Source organism: Scardinius erythrophthalmus (genome assembly GCF_964197995.2).
Source record: "Scardinius erythrophthalmus genome assembly, chromosome: 9".
NCBI classification, from domain to species: Eukaryota; Metazoa; Chordata; class Actinopteri; order Cypriniformes; family Leuciscidae; genus Scardinius; species Scardinius erythrophthalmus.
The window spans coordinates 3087501-3109759 of record NC_138229.1 but is presented as its reverse complement, the minus strand read 5'-3'; the positions used below and the strand labels follow the sequence as shown (position 1 = coordinate 3109759).

The 22259-nt window shown below is 37.0% G+C and overlaps 2 protein-coding genes across 3 annotated transcripts in view; both read left to right on the top strand.

Moving 5' to 3' along the window:
* Window positions 1-451: 451 nt before the first annotated feature.
* On the top strand, window positions 452-15177 carry pgpep1 (pyroglutamyl-peptidase I). 2 transcript variants are annotated; one of them, XR_014030722.1, is made up of 6 exons: window positions 452-615; window positions 1837-1889; window positions 3588-3704; window positions 7045-7277; window positions 13003-13566; window positions 13810-15176. XR_014030722.1 is itself a non-coding variant. In XM_081373743.1 (5 exons), the coding sequence occupies exons 1-5, from the start codon at window positions 585-587 to the stop codon at window positions 13193-13195; spliced, it is 627 nt and encodes a 208-aa protein (XP_081229869.1). In that variant the 5' UTR covers window positions 452-584; the 3' UTR covers window positions 13196-15177. The 2 variants fall into 2 exon arrangements, 1 of the variants encoding a protein (XP_081229869.1); XM_081373743.1 differs by having other exon boundaries at window positions 13003-15177.
* Window positions 15178-15922: 745 nt separating this feature from the next.
* upf1 (UPF1 RNA helicase and ATPase) overlaps window positions 15923-22259 on the top strand; it is a 32848-nt gene continuing 26511 nt past the window's right edge. The window contains exons 1-6 of the mRNA XM_081373404.1: window positions 15923-16362; window positions 18193-18329; window positions 19354-19443; window positions 19544-19711; window positions 20733-20913; window positions 21843-22004. Of these exons, the coding sequence (XP_081229530.1) occupies window positions 16192-16362; window positions 18193-18329; window positions 19354-19443; window positions 19544-19711; window positions 20733-20913; window positions 21843-22004 (909 nt within the window). The 5' untranslated portion in view covers window positions 15923-16191. The remainder of the gene's footprint in view (window positions 16363-18192; window positions 18330-19353; window positions 19444-19543; window positions 19712-20732; window positions 20914-21842; window positions 22005-22259) is intronic.

Here is a 22259-nt window from a genome sequence, read left to right as displayed (position 1 = left end):
TAGAAACGTGCTAGCAATGTGCTAATTCATGTACAATAGCATGTTTTAGCATGTTACTACATGATTTAGCAAGATATAGAACGACATAGATAGATAGGTAGGTAGATAGATAGATAGATAGATAGATAGATAGATAGATAGATAGAAAGATAGATAGATGTTTCAATTAGAATTTTGACAGTTGGAGTTTGAGCAGTCTTGGCTCATTTGAACATTCCGTCAATGTTAGTCAATGGGATATTTACGATTATTTATCGTCTTGGCAACATAATTATTAAGATAATAAACAAACGTACAACATATATATTTATATAATCATATTCGAGGATTTATATAAAGTGGTGATAGTTTTTATTTATTTATATTTTTTATAATTATTTTAGCAACTGAATGATTCCCGAGGGTAAATACAGCCAGGCAACAGATGGCGCTGCTGTGCGCCGTTACCACTGATCTCAGTTCAGTTCAGACAGAGAGGAAGAGAGGAAGAGTCGTTGATCATGATGTTCGTTGTGTCAGTTTGTGAAGATCTCATCTGATGGTCATTCTTCTGTTCTTGATCGAAACTCGCTTGTTTGTCAGTGATGGACCAGAAGAAGACGGTGATCGTGACAGGTAAACTGTGATGGAAGTCTTGGTAGCGGAAAACGGAATGTTTTTGATGGATCATGTGGTTTTTGTTTTAGTTTTAAGAGTTTTTCTAGTGACAGCTGAGTCTGCGTCTCTTGTTTTGTTTTCTTGTCTTGTCTTTTCGTGGCTTGTCTAGTATTGTCTTGTCTAGTCTTGTCTTGTCTGGTCTTTTCTTCAGTTACTGTATTGATATACCATGTATTTTACTATTACTGTCTGTGATACTCATGTTTTGATCATTTACCATGGTAATACAAAGTTTAATTTACAATTTTTATATTTATTACCATAGTAACGTTACTGTTTTGGGACGTCTAACATTACCATGTTCGATTATGTTTGTTTGGACATTTACTACAATACTTTACTAATGCATTCTTCGAAGTGTTTGGAGTCAGTGTTATAATATATTTATATTTTGATTAATATTTATATCAATTATTGTTTTCTAAATTATCAATTATTTTTTAGTATTTTTTTATTTCAATTTTAAGTTTTTATTTATTTGTTGCTCTAAGTTAAACAGATTTCAATTAGTCAAGGCAACATTTCTGATTTTTGTTTAGTTCACATTTTTTTCATGTAATATTTATATTTTGGTGCAGCTTTATATATAAATTAACAAATTTGTTTTTAATAGTTTTAGCTTCCCATAATCATCCTGTTTGTTGTATATGACTGTATGTACTGTAGTATAATCATTCAGTACTATAATATATTAAAGTAAACGGAATTTACCATCTGATCTCCATCATCATTGCACATTTAAATACTACTTTTTTTCCTGATGGAACTGATAAAAAATATGCAGTTACTTATTAAATCCGGTCTTAGACTCTGGACTCCAGCTTGTCCTGAGAGCATGTCGAGGTTAAAGGGTGTAACGGTTATAAAAGAGAAGTTGATGGTAATGTACAGTCATCCGCAGCTGAGAAGTCTTGTTTCACTCTTAATATTGGGTCATAATTACTGGTTGAGTGCACATTATTCTGCCGATCATACGGCTAATTACCAAATAAATACGTTGACATGAAATATTGATTTGATTTTTCATTTCTTCTTCAACTGTTACTCAGTTTAGTGGCATTATTCAAAATGTTTGACTGTAGATTGACACCATTGACCAATCAGAATCAAGTATATACTGTATATATATAAAAGACAGTTACATGTGCCATATGGTTGTGTTTCTCTGTGTTTCTGTAGGTTTTGGGCCGTTTGGTGAACATGCGGTCAATGCCAGCTGGGTGGCAGTACAGGTATGATATTTGCACCTGTAGGAAATGAGCAGATCAGATCAACCATGAACTATGATCTGTACTTATGTTTGTTTATGCATGACTTCCGCATAACTGTAAACTTCAATTCAATATAACTTAATTTGTATAGCGCTTTTTACAATACACGTTGTTTCTAAGCAACTTGTTTCAATGCTACAATTCTGTTATCAGTCAGTGATGAGTATCAAAGTAATGGCAATAATATTCATACGTTATGTGGTTAGTTAATGTCATGTATTCAGTAAAACTGACAGAATGAATATGTTAGGCAGCAGTTTCAACTTGTAATGATTACTAGATAAGGATAATATTTGACAGTTCTGGAGTGTTTGCAAGTATTGGCGGCGCTGTCTGAAATCTTCAACAAAGGTTGGATCTAATCTGTAGACAGAAAGCACAGATGACATCTTTTTAAAGTGCCCCTATTATGCTATTTTAAAGGTTCCTAATGTTGTTTTGTAGTCTCCTGCAACAGGTTTACATGCGTCCAAGATCAAAAACACTTTCATTTTCTCATAATTTACATTGCAGCATCAGCTCTTTTCTCTCAGTGTCTGTCTGAAACGGTTCGATAAAAGATTCAGTCTCTTTAAACCCCGCCTTTCTGAAAGCCTGCTGTACTCTAATTGGTCAGATGGCCCAGTCTGCTGTGATTGGTTGACCGCTTACAGCACAAGTCAGAAACCAAATGCTCATTATCATATCTGAATCTCAGCTCTTGACACTCAGTGATATGAACAGTAATGATGGCGTGAGTTTTAGCGTATCAATCTCATCAAAGTGGATTTGCTTTGTTAGCAGAAAACAGCGTCTTCTCCACATGAACAACACAAACTCTTCCAGTCTCAGATACACTACAGTGTTTGAGGGCGGAGCTAAGAGGCGCTGTTCACCGGCAGCCAATGAGAACCATAGTTTGGCATTATGCAAATGAGTTCCAAACCTACAGGTTCAGCTGGAGTTACTTACGACTCGTTTCAGTTCAGAATCAATTATTTCTTTCGAGAGACAATAATTCCATTTATCTGCACTTTAATCTCAGAAACTTTGCAGACCTTTCACATTCACAAACAGCTTTATTACACACTGCATGAAAGGGAATATCCCAAAAAACAAAATAACACTATAGATAAAAGCCAAAGTAAGGTGAAAAAGGCTAAATATATCTTCAGATGGCCCAGATACCAGTGTATTAACATAAGGAAAGTAATAATATAGTACTGAAAATATGTAAATACAGAGGAACTAAGTAATTGTACAAGCCAGTTGTATTAACCATCAGTCTAATATAAATTCAGACAGATTATATATATATATATATATATATAACACTTTAACAACTTTTTAATTCTGAAACAATCCGCTTCTCAGTTTATAATGAGAAAAATACCATAATTACATGTGTACATTTCAGTGTTTCAGAAGATCTAAGCACTGTCTCAGACTGTGCTCAATATTGATCATATACACAGTTTGCAGATCTCAGTATGAACCCAAACATTTCTCATCTAATGTTCTGAGCTGCTGTCTACATATGTCTGTGAATGAATGTCTGTCGACTCGTTTAGGTAAAATTTTTGCTCTTCAGGAATCTCAGGAAAACTTTTGAGACAAAGTTGATTCTGTATAAGATGAGAAGCTGTAACGTTTTCTTCTGTAATAATGTCCTCTTCTCAGGAGCTGGAGAAACTGGGTTTGGGTGACGAAATAAACCTTCGTGTTGCTGAAGTTCCTGTGGAGTATCAGACCGTCCAGAGTCTTCTGCCGTCTCTATGGAAACAGCACCTCCCACAAGTAGCGTAACTATATCTGCCCGAAAAATCACACTTGCTCGCGCTAAAAAACCTAAAACATTTTCTCATAACCGCATGTTTGTTTTGTATCAAATGAGTTTATATCTGTATAAACGAGCGCTGCCAAATCGATGAATTGCATCTAACAAAAACGTTTGTGTGTGTGTGTGTGTGTGTGTATATGTACGGACATACGTATGCACATACATACATACACACACATACATATACATACATATATATGTGTGTGTATGTATGTATGTATATATTTGTGTGTGTATTTATGTATGTATATATTTGTGTGTGTGTGTCTATATCTTATATATATATATATATATGTGTGTGTGTGTCTGTGTGTGTTTGTCGGTGACAGTTTAAAAATCGGAAAAAGCAACTGCTTGTGTTTTTGTCTGTATAAACAAGCGCTGTCAAATCGTTGAATCCCATCTAATATAACCGTTTGTGTGTGTGTGTGTCTGTATGCATGCATGTATGTATATATTTGTGTGTGTGTGTATATCTTTTTATATATATATATATACAGTGAGGAAAATAAGTATTTGAACACCCTGCTATTTTGCAAGTTCTCCCACTTAGAAATCATGGAGGGGTCTGAAATTGTCATCGTAGGTGCATGTCCACTGTGAGAGACAAAATCTAAAAAAAAAATCCAGAAATCACAATGTATGATTTTTTAACTATTTATTTGTATGATACAGCTGCAAATAAGTATTTGAACACCTGAGAAAATCAATGTTAATATTTGGTACAGTAGCCTTTGTTTGCAATTACAGAGGTCAAACGTTTCCTGTAGTTTTTCACCAGGTTTGCGCACACTGCAGGAGGGATTTTGGCCCACTCCTCCACACAGATCTTCTCTAGATCAGTCAGGTTTCTGGGCTGTCACTGAGAAACACGGAGTTTGAGCTCCCTCCAAAGATTCTCTATTGGGTTTAGGTCTGGAGACTGGCTAGGCCACGCCAGAACCTTGATATGCTTCTTACAGAGCCACTCCTTGGTTATCCTGGCTGTGTGCTTCGGGTCATTGTCATGTTGGAAGACCCAGCCTCGACCCATCTTCAATGCTCTAACTGAGGGAAGGAGGTTGTTCCCCAAAATCTCGCAATACATGGCCCCGGTCATCCTCTCCTTAATACAGTGCAGTCGCCCTGTCCCATGTGCAGAAAAACACCCCCAAAGCATGATGCTACCACCCCCATGCTTCACAGTAGGGATGGTGTTCTTGGGATGGTACTCATCATTCTTCTTCCTCCAAACACGTTTAGTGGAATTATGACCAAAAAGTTCTATTTTGGTCTCATCTGACCACATGACTTTCTCCCATGATCATCCAAATGGTCATTGGCAAACTTAAGACGGGTCTTGACATGTGCTGGTTTAAGCAGGGGAACCTTCCGTGCCATGCATGATTTCAAACCATGACGTCTTAGTGCATTACCAACAGTAACCTTGGAAACGGTGGTCCCAGCTCTCTTCAGGTCATTGACCAGCTCCTCCCGTGTAGTTCTGGGCTGATTTCTCACCTTTCTTAGGATCATTGAGACCCCACGAGGTGAGATCTTGCATGGAGCCCCAGTCCGAGGGAGATTGACAGTCATGTTTAGCTTCTTCCATTTTCTAACAGCTAACGACCTCAAACAGGTGCATCTAATTTAGGATAATAAATGGAGTGGAGGTGGACATTTTAAAGGCAGACTAACAGGTCTTTGAGGGTCAGAATTCCAGCTGATAGACAAGTGTTCAAATACTTATTTGCAGCTGTATAATACAAATAAATAGTTAAAAAATCATATATTGTGATTTCTGGATTTTTTTTTTTAGATTATGTCTCTCACAGTGGACATGCACCTACGATGACAATTTCAGACCCCATGATTTCTAAGTGGGAGAACTTGCAAAATAGCAGGGTGTTCAAATAGTTATTTTCCTCACTATATATATATATATATATGTGTGTGTATATGTATATGTGTGTATATATGTATATATTTGTGTGTGTATTTATGTATGTATATTTGTGTGTGTGTGTGTATATATCTTTATATATATATATATATATATATATATATATATATATATATATATATATATATATATATATATATATATATATATATATATATATATATATATATATATATATATATATATATATATATATATATATATAGTGTGTGTGTGTGTGTGTGTGTGTGTGTGTGTGTGTGTGTGTGTGTGTGTGTGTGTGTGTGTGTGTGTAACACAGTGTTGCTGAAGACGCGCTACGCTTAAATACTACGTAAAAAGACTCGAGGCCCAGAGAGAAGGAAATGAAAAGTGGAATAAAGTCGTTATTTTTGTTTGTTTTTGCGCACAAAAAGTATTCTCGTCGCTTTATAAACTTAAGACTGAGCCACTGGAGTCACTTGGACTATATTAACGATGTCTTTAATACATTTTCTGGGCCAGCAAGTTATAGTGTCCATAAGCCTGCAGGAGGAGTGAGACAACTCTCAGATTTCATCAAAAAAATCTTAATTTGTGTTCTGAAGATGAACGAAAGTCTTACGGGGTTGGAACAACAGGAGGGTGAGTAATTACTGACAGAATTTTCATTTTTGGGTGAACTAACCCTTTAAGAATCTCTTAATATCCTTTTAGATTCTGGTTCTTAACAAACTTTTACTTTAGTTTTTTTATTTTTAAGGCCCAACATGTTTAATTTCCAGAGATATGGGGATTTCAGTGCGGCTCCATGAGTAAATTAGTCAATTGTGCACATTTTTAGTGGCCAGAACCCAAATATGGGTCACTTTGCATACATATCTACTTTTTTTTAAAAGAGGAATATTTTTTGCAAAGTTTATTTAAATAGCCTAAATAATAAATGCGGATCTCTTGGCTCACTGAGCCGGTTCAGCGCACAGATCACGTGATCATATACGGTGACGCTAGTACAGGGATGTTAGCATAGTATAAAATACGGATACTGCGTTAATTATTTTTAATACATCAAACCACAGAAATCAACATCATTTTTGACAGCCCTATTAAAGGCACAATATGTAAGATTTTTGGATTAAAATGTCCAAAAACCACTAGAACAATGTTATATATTTTGTAGACTTGTGTACTTGCATTATCCCAAATGTTTCCAAGAATGTTTAAATCCAGAGAAATAAGCAGTTTTAACCAGGACACTGGTTAATTAAATTAATTATTTTTAATGCATTAAACCACAGAAATAACACTTTTTTGACAGCCCTATTAAGAACATTTTATAAAAAAATTAAAATAAATATTTTTAAAAGCTTTATTTTTTTCTTTCTGCTTTTTCAAAGTTAGTTGTCCACGTTGGCGTTTCGGGGATGGCCACCACAGTAACACTCGAACAGTGTGGTCATAACCAGGGTTACATGCGCCTAGACAACTGCCGGTTCTGTCCCGAGACCCGCTGCTGTATGGAGGGAGGACCCGACTGCATTCCCTCTGTCATAGACATGGACACGGTCTGTAAGAGGGTCAACTCCTCTGGGCTTGGGGTCTCTGTGTCTGTATCGAAGGACGCCGGCAGGTATGGACGTTTCTCTAACACGCAGTAAAATGCTGTTATTCTTTTTTCCATGTTCATCTTTGTTTAGTGTGTAATGTTGCTGAGTTCTTCTCTATATCAGAGTCAGTGTTTCTGAACTCCTGAAACGCCTCCATTGTAGTCTTGAGTTTCTTCCGTGAACGAACACGTCACAATATTCCTCATTATAATAATTCATATGCAGAATAAAGGGGCGGGGCCTGGTTGAGTTAGTCAGTAGTGTGTTAAACTGGCGGTTATGGTAAGGGGCGGGACATTTCCAAAACACACTCGAAGCGCTCGACCAATCACAACACACTGATCCAGCTGACCAATCAGAGCACAGTGTGCTTTTCAGAAGGAGGGGCTTCATAGAGACAGGAAGTAAACAGAGCGTTACTGACAGACTGGGAAGAGAGGAGCCGCAACAATGGAGAATATGAGGAAAATAATCAACATTCAAGCAGGAAACAAAATCAAGACTGTAAAAATGACATAATATGTGCACTTACAGTCATAAGTTTACTTGATACCTTGCAGAATTTCAAAAACGTAAATCATTTTAACATTTTGCATTAACAAATGTTTACATATAGTCCACAAGACATTTGTTTTTAAATCGCGCTGTTCACAAGTTTACATAGTCTAGATTCTTAAAACTGTGTCATTGCTAAATAAAAAAACATTAACATTAAACAAATTTTTATGATTTTTCTTAAAATGATTAAGATTTAGCAGATTCTGCAAGGTATATGTAAACTTATGACTGCAGATTGCATGTGTGTTTTGTACTGTATATTCTCATTGTATTTTATCTACGTTTACATGAACACATTTTGTTTCAGTCGGAGTAAAATCATTCCGATTGATGAATCCGAACATAGTGTTTACATGAACGCTAAATAAATTGATCAGGTTTATATGTCACAAGCTTCAAGCTTGGATTTGATCTTTTGACATGCTCACACTGCACCAGTATACAGCTGTTAGCGCATTATAACCAGCCTCCTACCATTGCTTCTTATTAATATTAATCAGATTTAATATTGATCTATTTTGGGTCCTAATTAGAAGACGACAAGCACATTTATCATTATCGCCCCTTCCCGCATCTGTGGATGAGAGACCGAAGCAAGGACTGAACTGCAGCTCTTCACAGATGACAAGTGAAAGGAGAATTTTAGATTGACACGACAATATATTTAACATAATTCATTACACCATTTCTGTCATTGCATATGCACAGAACTTTCCGGTTTCGGTTTTCAATCCGATCAGGTGTTTACATGTCCTATCGAACGGATCACCCTTTACAATCTGAATTCAATTTCAATCGGAATTGGCGAATTAATTCCAATTGATGTGACTTGTTTTTAATTCCAACTGTGCTGCTAGTGCGATTTACAAACAGATAATTATGGTTTATGCAAACGCAGCTAATGAAAATAGCTGACTTTAATGGCATTTTACTTCTGTAATCTTACTCGTTTCTATGTGACAAAGTATATTCATTAAAGGGGTGGTATAATGCTCTTTTCACAAGATGTAAAATGAGTAAAATAAGAGTGTGAATGTGAAGTTTTAGCTCAAAATACTATTTTATAGTGATAATATAATAATATTTTTATATAGCATGTTAAAATTGTCACTTTTTGAGGGTGAGCAAAAACGCACCGTTTTTGTGTCTGTCCCTTTAAATGCAAATGAGCTGCTGCTCCCGGCACAGGGGGCGAAGCTTCAAGAGCTTGTGTCCTTTTACCTCACACACACATGCACTGAAAATTTCAAAACATTTTGAGCCTTTTATGTTCAAACTGGACTCAGACAATGATGGAGAGACTCAAGAAGAAGTGACAACATGTAGAAGCAACAGGACATTTCTGAATGTTTATTTGATGAATTTATGAAGCTTATGTGTAGTTATCTTCTAGTCATCGATTAGCATATTCTGTCTTGATAATCTATAAATCGTGTTCAGGGGGCGGGGTTTATGTAAATTCTAGGGTTGGTGATGTCACTAACCCAGGAGGAATGTGGTGTAGTCTCTACCAGCCGTTTGTTGTAGTCCTTAAAAAGCCATTTCTTTAAAAGCAAATATCTCCCTTTGCTTTGAGCTTTGAGCGTTGTAACTTTGCAGATGTTGTTTATGCTCAAACAGCAACATTACACACTAACTAAAGTTAGAAAAGTGAAACGATAATCAACCACCCCTTTAAGAAACAGTGAGCAAAAACATGGGTCAAGCCCAAAATGCCTAAAAACTTAGCTTTTAATTGTCTTAACCACAAATTATTGATCAGGAAAATAGTTACAGTTAAGCAAATGCACTACTTATAAAGCCATTGCTGTCTCAGAAAAACAAATATTCCCCCGAATATGGGAAGTTGTGTGTGGAGTAATGAATCGCATGGTGAAATCTTCCAAAATCTACTGAGAAATATAATAATAAATGCATCTCTATCACAGTGAAGCATGAAGGAAGAGTGTCTATTTAACTGCTGGAACTGATGAGCTACTTAACTGTGAAAACTCATTTAATGATTCGAAGCACAGGAGAATATTGCAGAACGGCTTGCTTCCCACAAATGCAAATTTGTTATCTAAAGAGGAATGATCAGATGTCATTTTGAACAAGACAATGCTCCTGCACAAACTGCAAAGACAGCCAAGAAGTGGCTCATGTTTTCGATGGTCAGAGTCCAGATTTGAACCCTTTAGTGAATATTTGGTTTCACATTAAGCTCAAACTAACTGGGAGACATTTATTAACTACTCATGAACAGTTTGAAGGCATTAACATCGAGGGAACAACACTGACTCTTCTTCCTGTAAAAAAAACAGCAACTTTATCTTCAGTATTTGTGCAATTCTTGCTTATTTCCCGACCAGTGATTTGTGATTAAAATGGTTAAAGTGATAGTTCACCCAAAAATGTGTCTATCACTCAAAAACCTCTGAGTTTCATTCTTCTGCTGAACACAAAAGAAGATATTTTGATTTTGAAGAATGCTAACCAAAGAGTTGATGTGCTCCAGTGACTGTCATAGCATTTTTTCTTACTATGGGAGTCAATGGGGTCCAACAACTGATTGGTTACCGACATTCTTCAAAATATCTTCTTTTGTGTTCAACAGAGGAAAGAAACTCAAACAGGTTTGGAGTAAATTATGACAGAATTTTCATTTTTGGGTGAACCAACCCTTTAAGACCATTAAAAGACCACTAACGGGCAGATTTACTAAACAGGGTAAGTTAGAATGGCAAGAGCAATTCCAAAACAGTGCCGATGGGATTGGAAAGTTCTGTGTGTGATCTACTGATGTGCAAATTAAAGAACAGAAAAGGCATGTCTTAAACCAGACGCTAACTGATAGATTGCGTTGGTCATTATGGTCATTTGGTCATTATGGTCATTATGATCATTTCCATAATGACCAACGCAATCTACCAGTTAGCGTCTGGTTTAAAGGATTAGTTCACCTCAAAATGAAAATTTCCTGACACTTTACTCACCCCAGTGCCATCCAAGATGTTCATGTCTTTCTTCAGTGGAAAAGACATTAAGTTTTTTGAGGAAAACATTTCAGGATTTTTCTCCACACAATGGACTTCAATGGCAACCAAGATGTTGAAGTCCAAATCAGTGCCGTTTCAAAGGGCTCTGAAGTGCTTCAAAGGGCTCTGCACGATCCCAGCTGAGGAATAGGGTCTTATCTAGTGAAACGATTCATTTTCTAAAAAAAAAAAAAAAAAAAAATTAAATTGTATATACTTTTTAACCACAATTGTTCATCTTGTGCTGGTCTGCGACGCGCCACGTATTACGTCATCACGTTGGAAACGTCCCGAAAAATAATAATAATAATATATTAAAACAAAGATGTCTGACGATTTTAAAGTTGGAGGAGAAAATGAGATGGAATTTTTCGCCCTTCCCTACCTTTTTGAACCGGAGTACACAGACAAACAACTTGGATAGATGACGTGAAGCGTGACTTTCCAACGTGATTACATAATGCGTGGCGCGTCGCAGACCAGCACAAGACGAACAATTGTGGTTAAAAAGTATATACATTTTTATTTTTTAGAAAATGACCGATGGTTTCGCTAGATAAGACCCTATTCCTCAGCTGGGATCGTGCAGAGCCCTTTGAAACTGCACTGATTTGGACTTCAACATCTTGGTTGCCATTGAAGTCCATTGTGTGGAGAAAAATCCTGAAATGTTTTCCTCAAAAAACTTAATTTCTTTTCCACTGAAGAAAGACATGAACATCTTGGATGGCATTGGGGTGAGTAAATTGTCAGGAAATTTTAATTTTGAGGTGAACTAATCCTTTGAGACATGCTTTTTTGGGCGGTAAATAACGGCGCAAACACCAGTAAATTGAGGAGCGCAAACCTTAGTAAATCACCTTCCATGATCATTTAAAGGGGTCATGAACTGGCTTTTTTATATTTTTTATATTGTTGTCTGAGGTCAACTTATGACGTTCGTTGGTTTTTACATTCAAAAACATCAAAATGAATAAGTAATAGGCTAGCTTGAGCCTAGCTCCTGAAACGCTCGGTTTTTATGGGCGTGCCGCATTGAAGACTTGGAAGTAAACGCCCACTGCTATGATTGGATAACAGTTTTGCATATTATAATGAGTTTCATGTAATGCGCAAATCGGTGGGCGGGGCTAAACAGGAAGTGTTGAAGTAGGCGTTGATCTTCTTCTGCGGAGGCGGGGTTTGATACCCTTTGACCTCATAGATCCCCACAAAAGCTGTCGTTCGCTGTGCCTGGTGTCAATAAAAGCTTTTATTGGACTAACAAGGAAGTTTTCAGTTCTGAAACTTACAGGATATGCTTATAGTATGATGACCTCTTATATGTCAAAGGCTCAAGGAAAATTTGATTTCTCAGTTCATCACCCCTTTAAATATTCTCCTCCCATAAATTTTGCGCCTTAAAGGGAAACTTCTACAAAAATGCATATGCAATAATATCAGCCACAAAAATAACCCTGTCCTCGCCTTTCCAGCACTGATTTCTCACTGCGTGTCTTTAGTAAATCATGACAGTAGTTGTTTAACTGGCGCCCTGGCACAAGCTGTTAGTAAATCTGGCTCTAAATATTTTGCCATTTTTGGCTTGGCCCATTTTGCCCAGGAATGTAGAGTGAGGCTTGATTTTATCCATCTGGGATTAATTGGATGGTGAAATGTGAGCCTGAGAACTTGTAAATGGTGTGACTCCAGCCATCTGACTCAAGTTTTGGATCAGAGCTTTATAAAAACAACAACAACCTGGTAACACTTTATTTTACAGTGTCATTGTTACATATGTTACATGTAGTTACTATAGTAATTATGCATAATTACATGCAACTAACCCTCAACCAAACCAAACCAAATACAGTTACACTTTATTTTAAGGTGTCAGTGTTACAGTGTAATTATATATTTAAGTACTGAGTAATATTAAGCAACTACATGTACTTACTATAGGGTTAGGGTAGGATTAGGGTTTGGTTGAGGAGGGTTAGTTGCATGTATTTATGCATAATTTACTGTTATTACTATGATAAGTATATGTAACATATGTAACAATGACACTGTAAAATAAAGTGTTACCCTAAATCCTAACCCTTTAATTACTCAGTACTTAAATGTATAATTACAGTGTATCAAAGACACCTTAAAATAAAGTGTAACCAAATCCCCCATCCTCTCTCCTCAGGTATCTGTGTGACTACACCTACTACACGTCTCTGTTTCTGGGCGACGGCAGATCCGCGTTTGTCCATGTTCCTCCTCTGGGAAAACCGTACAGCGCAGAGGATCTGGCTCGCGCCCTCAGAGCCGTCGTTCTGGAGATGCTTGAACTGATGGAGCAAAACAAGGGAAAGAAACACTGTCTGCACGACCAGTGAGAGTCTCACACCACGCTCTTGTTTGGATTCAAGAGTTCATGCGCATTTGAAGACTTCGATATCTCAACTTGTGTGCTACACAACACTTGTGTGTTCAGCTGGTGTGAGAATCGACTCGTGTGCTAAACTCAATGCTGCAGCCGGGCTCAAATCATTAAGAAAGCACTTTAATGGGGTATACTTGAAACATGCAGAGATTTGGTATTATGCATAAAACAGACGTCATTCTAATGCGAAAACCATGTCGAAACTATACATTTTACATTTGCATCACAATATACATGTATGTCTTGCAGTACATTTTCAAAAATAATGTATTTAAACACTTTCTCTCGCCGTCTTGTTTTTAGATTTGTTATTTAACAGATTAAGTGCTAACACTTTACAATAAGGTTTCATTCGCTAACATTAGTTAACTAACATGAACAATACGTCTACAGCATTTATTAATCTTAGTTTAGACATTTTTAAGCTCAAATGTTGAATCTTTAAATGCACTGTGAACTAACATGAGCATTGTTATTAATTAACATGAACAATGGTTAATAAATGCTGAAAATATTTAGTGCTTATTGTTAGTTAATACATTAATGTTAACAAACCTTATTGTAAAGTGTTATCACTCAAGTATGTGTGTAGTATTAAGCGTTTCAAATCAGGGTTTTTATAGTTAACAAAACTAAAAACATAATTTTAAATATTGATTAAAACTATAATCTCAATGACGGTAAACTAACACTGTTTTAAACGTTACTATTATCGTTTGCAGCTTTCAAAAATACCCCAAACACACACTGGGAAGGGAGTATAAGCATCCCAGTTTATTTGATCACAGACTACAGAGCAGGTGGAAAGGCTGGTTTAAAATTATGACGAAGTAAAAACAATGTTTTGCCTGCGGGACAGTGATATAAAGACATAATAACTATGTCTTTCTGGTTATTAAAGTGCCAAAGTGAGTAACCAGACGTTTAGGATACAAGCATCAAACCTAACTGTACAATCCAAGTGTGTTTTTCACCATTTTAATCATTTTATGTACAGAGTTCCACATAAAGACACCTAAATCTGATGCCTTTTGAGTAATCCAAGGTCTAATGCTATCAGAGCTGGCTGTGAAGACATCAGCGGTTTGGCTTTTGTTAATTATACGAAATGTGAAGTCGTGAGATGATTGTAAGGTGATGTCTGTCTTCTCTCAGTGGACGTTGTTTGAGATTTTCTTCTTATATTGCTTTCTTACTTTTTGCAAAATGCTGGAATTTTGGACTATGTAGAATTTTGGTCCAAACTAAAAGACCTCTTTAAACTGCTAATTGACGGTTAGCACATTCATTGCATTACATTATACATTGCATTGCATTAAATTACATCACGTTACATTGCACATTGTATTGCATTACATTAATTACATTATACATTGCATTAAATTATTACATTACATTATACATTGCATTAAATTATTACATTACATTGCATTGCATTACATTATACATCACATTAAATTGCATTATACTTTGCATTGCATTAAATTACATTATACATTGCATTGCATTGCATCACATTACATTATACATTGTATTAAATTACATTACATTATAATGGCTCAGTCCATTATATGATTTTTATAAAAAAGTGTTTTAAAATTGCATATGGTTTTAATTTTCTTTCTTTAGCTTGTTTTTCTAAGGTTTTTACTGGAATATGAGTTATTAATTACAACATACTGGACCAAACAGATGATGCTGTGAATCTTCATTATTTTAATGTTGCCTAAAAACACTGTTATTTTCAGCATGTCCTTGTTTCCACTGGTCAGTTGTATTGTATTAAGTGTTCTGACATCTGTTCAAGTGTATACATTAATATTCCCACATTCTGGTGGACGCTGTTGTGTTTCCTCTTTATGTTTGTGTTTCCTTATTCTTCCACTTTTGTTTTATAAACTGTAGCTCTTAATAAATGATTTCTGCCTTAATTTTATTTAATTGTTTTGTTTTTTATCTTAAATTCATAAAATGGATGTGAATTTTTACATTACATTTTTATATAGGAAAATGTATGAGATCACTAGTGAAATTGTGTTTTGCATGTTCTAAAATCTTGCATTACCAATTTTATCAGCATATATTATAAATATATAGGCCTATTAATATGTGTACATTGAAAGTGTATTAAGAGGTCAAAATATTTCACTCTTTATTCACCTTTTGATATCTGAAGTCAGATACATAAAAACACAAATATTCGATAATTACATACAAATATTAAAGGTTATTAAATATTATTATGTTGTTAAAACGTAATGCATAATATTTATCAAAGGATTTATATATTTAAAAAAAAAAATATTTCAAGACACTGCCCATTCACATCTTTATTTTGTCTTGCAAAACCAAAATATTTCGCGCAAGGCAAGTTTATTATAGCACATTTCATACACTATGGTAATTCAAAGTGCTTTACACAGAAGGGAATTAAAATAATCACAAAATAAAAGCAGTTAAAAGTTATAAAAGGAGTTAAAATAGTAAAAAGATGATACATAGATAAACTTCTCATCTGGCAAAACCGGTGTACCATATTTTCCCATGGTGATAAAAAACAATATAATATTTCAGAAAGGGCTAGACATCTATTTCTAGACGATGTGTCGTTGAGAGAAGCTCTAAAATGACAGCTAAATGTTTACAAAACAGACATTTCCTGTACAAACAGCAAACGTGTGTACACGTCAGCGGGACTGTGCGCTCTACGTCGGTTGCGCTCGCCCGTGACGTCACCGCGCGTCGCGCTCTCGAGTGGGAGTCGAATCTTTCTCCGGAATCGTTTGCTTTCATTTCTGCACGAGCCCGTCGCGCGCGCTGCCGTTTCCTTCTCTTCGCTTCGAATCAAAACAAACGTCGCCCGACGCGCTTCGGTCGGTTATTCTCCCGCATCTCGGACGGATTATTCGGTGTTTTCTGTGAAAAGGCGGTCAATAGAGCCGGATAAAGATGAGTGTGGAGGCGTACGGGCCGAGCTCGCAAACGCTCACCTTCCTGGACACAGAGGAAACGGAGCTTCTCGGGGCCGACACGCAGGGCTCCGAGTTCGAGTTCACCGACTTTACATTGCCCAGCCAGACCCAAACCCAAGGCCAGACCCAGAGTCAGCTCGACAACCAGGTATAAACGCATAAAAACACACAAACGAGCTTTAAATCAGGCGGGCTAGAGCGCGTTTGAGTGCAAATATGGCGAGCTAGCAGGCGTTAGCCGCGCGGTAGCGTTAGCAACGATAGAGCAGGCCGCCCGAGAGAGAGAGAGAGAGAGAGAGTTGTCAGAGGGACTTTTGTCAACTACATTAATGTTTTAACTATTTTTATTTACTAATAAGTTCAATCAAATATACTATCCTGTATGTTATTATTGATGATGAATGTGTTATGTGAAATAGCTTGTTTTGGTGGGTTAGCTGCGGATCCCAGGTGTATTTTCGTACTTTCTGAGGGACTTTTGTGAACCACAGTGGAGTTAATAGTCATCTAGAGTTCTTCATATATGAAACCGCACGTGTTATTACAGATAGCTTGAGTTGGCTACAGCTGTCATGTGTGCTGTCAGATATTTGTTTACTATGTTGGTGTTGTTATTATTATGTAGTTCTGCCGCTGATGTGGGATGTATTTATGTAGGCTACTTTAAAGGATGCATGGCGTTATTATACAATTATGCACTGTATTTGAGCATTTATGAGGTATTTTAGGGCTTGTTTGTGTCAGTTGCATCTCATATGTGTTATTTTGTGTTTCTTTTGTGAGCTACAGTGGTGTTAAATGAATATGTTTCGAGTGTTTCATTGTAGGGCTTGTTTTGGTCAGGTAAGTTAGATGATTTGGTGTGTTTAAAGGTGAATGATTTAGCTATATTGTTTAATGTTTGCTCTAATAAAATGTTTTGTGCATTAAAGGTTAGTTCATCCAAAAATGAAAAAATATCTTATAATTTACTCACCCTCAAGCCATCCCAGATGTATAGACTTTCTTCTTTCAGCCAAACACAGAGTTAGCCTATATAAAAAATATCCTGGCTCTTCCATGCTTTATGATGGGAGTGAATGGTGCCTTAGAGTTTGAAGCCCAAAAAAGCGCATCCATCCATCATAAAAGTAATACATATCATACGGCTCCAGTGGGGTTAATAATTAAAGGCCTTCTGAAGGGAAGTGATGCTTTTTGTAAGAAAAAGAACTTTATAAACTATAATCACTGGCTTCCGGTAACGGCCGTAAGCGAGTCTAGTTCCTGCGGAAGAGTTGACCTCTGACCCGACACATGACGTATTGATGAAAGCGGAAGCGCTGAGGATAGAGCAAAACAAAACGCCGGTCATGAATTAGAAGTGTAAAACGAGAATTGTAGGAGGAGCTTGAGTTTGTTGCCCGGCCGGACCGCGAGAGATGTCAACTCGTACCTAAGATTACGGTCAGAGGTCACTCTTCCGCCGGAACTAGACTCAAGTACGGCCGTTTACCGGAAACCAGTGATTATATAGTTTATAAAGTTACAAATATGGATGTTTTTCTTTAAAAAGCTTTATTAACACATTTTTTAAGTGCTTTTTTACGCTTCCAAAACTCATACCATTCACTCCCATTATAAAGCTTGGAAGAGCCAGGACATTTTTTTTAATATAACTTAAAAAAAATTGTTTGGCTGAAAGAAGAAAGTCGTATACATCAAGGATGGTGAGTCTCTTGAGATGATTTTCATTTTTGGGTGAACTATTCCTTTAAGTACATGAGGCAGCAGAGGAAGTGTCATTGTTTTAGTAAATCAAGTGTGTATTTATGCTCGATTTAATAGCATTTGCGCTGCTGGTGTAAGTTGCAGATGTGTGTGATTTGAGGGTTATGTGCATTGTGCAGTGGATTGAATATCCTGTTTTCACTTTCGTGCTATTTAAAGATTTGTTTTTGTAGAGAAATGTGTTTAAAGTGAAATGTTGTGTGTTCAGGTGAACGGGCCTGACGGAGTTCTGCCCAACGGAGAAGATGCAGTGGTGAAGACCAGCCAACTTCTGGCCGAGCTGAACTTTGAGGAGGATGAGGAAGACACTTACTACACTAAAGATCTGCCGGTGCACGCCTGCAGGTACTGAAGATGATGATGATGATGACACACCTGTCCTAATCTCACGTGCCTTAATTATGTGTCTATAGAGCTTATGTAGCCCCGCCCCTTTTCAGCGCCGCGCTCGCTGTCTTTTGTCTTCCGGTCTGTATTTTCACAGCGATTTATGAACGAACGGCTCATTATTACAATCTTCCCGGTCTACTGACATTTGTTAAGACATCTGCTTTAAACATTACAATCCTCATGATAACTTTTGCTAACTTTACAGTAAGTAAATCCACTTCACCCGCTAATCACTCCTCGACAGCGATGCCGTAGAGATATACAGAGCATGACACTATTGCGTGATTTGATTCTCTGATCACTCACAGCATTATTTGTATATGACACTGTGCTGTATAATTGACAGTTTTCCCAGACAACTGCAGTCGGCCAATCATTTATACAACAAACAAACTCCCACAAGGCTAGCATGACTCTTCTGATTGTACAGTGTACATTATGCCTCATTTATGTAGGCTAGGTCATTGTAGGTGGGTAGTTATTTTATCAGTAAGATTTTAGGTCAAAATGACTTTGTAAAGAAAAGTGTATATTTACAGATGATTTAACTTGTCATTATTTTAATGACGGCACAGACTTTTATAATGTTTATATAGATTTATATTTCAAATAAATGCAGTTCTTTTGAATTTTCTATTCATTTTCTAAGTTTCTACATTGATAATAATCAGAATATTTTTTTGAGCAGCAAATCAGAATTATTTCTTTTGGCTCTGAAGACTGGAGTAATGATTTAGCTTTGTATCATGGGAATAAATTACATTTTACAGTATATTGAAATAGAAAAGTCATTTGAAATTGTAATAATATTTCACGATATTACTGTATGTTTAAGTAAATGCAGCCATGGTGAGTATAAGAGACTTCTCTCAAAAACATGAATGAATCTTACCGACCTTTGAATGGTAGTGTGTCAGTGTATTAGTAGTACGCTACAGTAATCATTCTGTGGGCTGGTTTTTGTTTTGTATGTTTGTAGCTACTGTGGCATCCATGATCCAGCATGTGTGGTTTACTGCAACACCAGCAAGAAATGGTTTTGCAATGGCCGGGGCAACACTTCTGGCAGGTGAGGCCACCTATTAGATTACGTTTGTGTTGTTAAATTCAATCCAAAGCATTGTTAACACTTAAAGGCCGATGTCTTATGTCACACTTGTGTTCTTTAGTCATATTGTGAACCATTTGGTGAGGGCCAAATGTAAGGAGGTGACGCTGCATAAGGACGGGCCGCTGGGAGAGACGGTTCTGGAGTGCTATAACTGCGGCTGCCGTAACGTCTTCCTTCTCGGCTTCATCCCGGCTAAAGCAGACTCTGTCGTGGTGCTTCTGTGCAGGTGAAATTCTCCACTCGTTCATTCTGATTCACAAACTGCTGTTTCTGTGGATACAATCATCACAGGAGTTTATTGTGATTTATAAAATTGATGTCTTTTAAACATCAGTAAATAAAGGGAGTTTTAGTCATTGTTTATTACAACAACAATACAATTAAAATAGGCTCTTTCTAGCTTTGCCTTTATGGTATGTATAAGACATAATCTGTAAGCTTTACAAGGTTACCTGGCTTAAAGGATTAATTTACTTCGAAATGAAAATTCTGTCATCATTTACTCACACTCAAATTGTTTCAAACTTGTATGAGTTTCTTTCTTCTGCTGAACGCAAAGGAAGATATTTTGAAGAGTCTCGGTAACCAAACAGTTGGTTTTCCTACTAATTTTTTTTCCTACTATGGAAGTCAATGGGGTCCAACAACTGTCTGGTTACTGACATTCTTCAAAATATCTTCTTTTTGCGTTCAGCATAAGAAAGAAACTCATACAGGTTTGAAACAATTTGAGGGTGAGTAAATGATCATTTTGAAGTGAATTATTCCTTTAAGGCTATTAAACTGTTAATATTGAGTGTCTAAACTCTTTCATGTGTGAAGGTACATGCTTACTGAAAATGAAATGGAGGAAGTCCCTAATGTTGCTTGCATTTAAATTTTTACATAATGAAACTGGGCGTGAGTGTAAGAAACTTTTGCACTTTGTGCCTCGTGTGCTAGCATAATTGCTTTTAATGTGCTTATGATAATGTAGATAAATGCACCAAAAAAAAATGATTTTTATGAATTAAGTTTTAATCAATAGTATACATAAATAAGAGCAGTGCATAAAACATTATTTTCCGGTTTTTCTTGAGATTGATTGCACTTCATGCTGACTGGTTGAATTATTAAAAATGTTTCATGTAAATTTAATCACACCACTTGAAGCTGTGAAACCACACAGTGGTTGTTGTTAAGTGCATGTTGTTAAGCGTGTGCTGTCGCTCCGTCTCATGGGTGTGTGTGTGTGTTTGTGTGGTTAGGCAGCCGTGCGCGAGCCAGAGCAGTCTGAAGGACATTAATTGGGACAGCTCTCAGTGGCAGCCGCTCATCCAGGACCGCTGCTTTCTGTCCTGGCTGGTGAAGATCCCGTCCGAGCAGGAGCAGCTGAGGGCCCGTCAGATCACGGCCCAGCAGATTAACAAACTCGAGGAGCTCTGGAAGGTACAGTGATTTACATCTTTCAAGGGATGCATTGAAATTTTGCATTTTGGGCGAAAAAGAAAAAGGGGCGAAAATATGCCGCTGTGTTCGGCGATCAGGTTTCACTCTCGAGCAATATTTTTAGTAACTTTACGAGCGGCTTTTTCCGATTCATGTGTGCGCCGTGCTCTCCGTTCTGTGTGTGCACACCTGCTCAATGTTCCGCTCCGCGTGTGCACTCTGCTCTCCGTTCTCTGTGTGTGTGTGTGTGTGTGTGTGTGTGTGCCGACCTGCTCAATGTTCTGCTCTGTGTGTGCACTGCACGCTCTGCTCTGTCGCTCATGCCCCAAACTCTCTACTCATGTACCGATTACGCTCACCGGCATGATATTTCTCTGTAGTAGACTTGTGTTTGCAATATCCCTACTGTGCTGTAACATGGTATAGCTGTGCTGGACAACGCTGGTAAAATGATGCTACCCTCTCATTCACTGATCAGCTGCCTGCTCACATGCTCTGATAATAATGATATATGATAAAAACAGAGTCTGTTGCATAGAACTGAATGAAGAATAATATATAGATATATTGATATTTGATATTGTTTTAATATAGGGCTATTTTCTGGCCAATTTTTGTGTTACTTTACATAAAAGTGTGATTATTTAATTTTATTGCCTTGTAGTTTTTTTAAATTCAGATTCAGTAAAATTACTGCATTTAATTTAAAAGTCTAATAATAATACAATTATATTAAAAAGTAATTTAAAATAAGAAATTAATTAATTAGTCAGTTTCGGTTTTCGGCCAAGTGCATCCAGACGTTTTGGTTTCGGCCCAGAATTTTCATTTTGGAGCATCCCTGCATCTTTCTTATGGAGTGAAAACACTGCAACAGTGCAGAACCGTAGTGCCGTTTTGAGCATCCTAATCTTGTATCATGTTTGTAGGAAAACCCAACAGCGACCCTGGAAGATCTGGAGAAACCTGGAGTGGATGAGGAACCTCAGCACGTTCTGCTACGCTACGAAGATGCCTATCAGTACCAGAACATTTTTGGGCCGCTGGTCAAACTAGAGGCTGACTACGACAAGAAACTCAAAGAGTCCCAAGTATGAAAACCTTTCTGCTCTTCAACTCTATTCCTGTGTAGGGATGTCCTGAGCCGATCATCAGCATTTTTTTTTAACTGATCGGTATCAGCTATCCTTAGCCTGATCTTTTATTTTACACCAGCTGTCTACATTTTCTGTTTGGCGATATGGACCTTCAAGTGGGTTTGCCAACTGTCATTAAAAGGAAAAGAAGAAGCTCAAATGTGCATGCGCGAGGCTCGAGAACCAATGAGGTCTGTTCTAGCGAGTCAC

What these genes read in the sequence shown, in the direction of transcription:
- pgpep1 (XM_081373743.1), top strand. Translation starts at nt 585, where the DNA reads ATGGACCAGAAGAAGACGGTGATCGTGACAG. An exon ending in CCAGCTGGGTGGCAGTACAG is followed by an intron (nt 1,890 to 3,587) that starts GTATGATATTTG and finishes TCCTCTTCTCAG; the next exon opens with GAGCTGGAGAAACTGGGTTT. An exon ending in GTATCGAAGGACGCCGGCAG is followed by an intron (nt 7,278 to 13,002) that starts GTATGGACGTTT and finishes CTCTCTCCTCAG; the next exon opens with GTATCTGTGTGACTACACCT.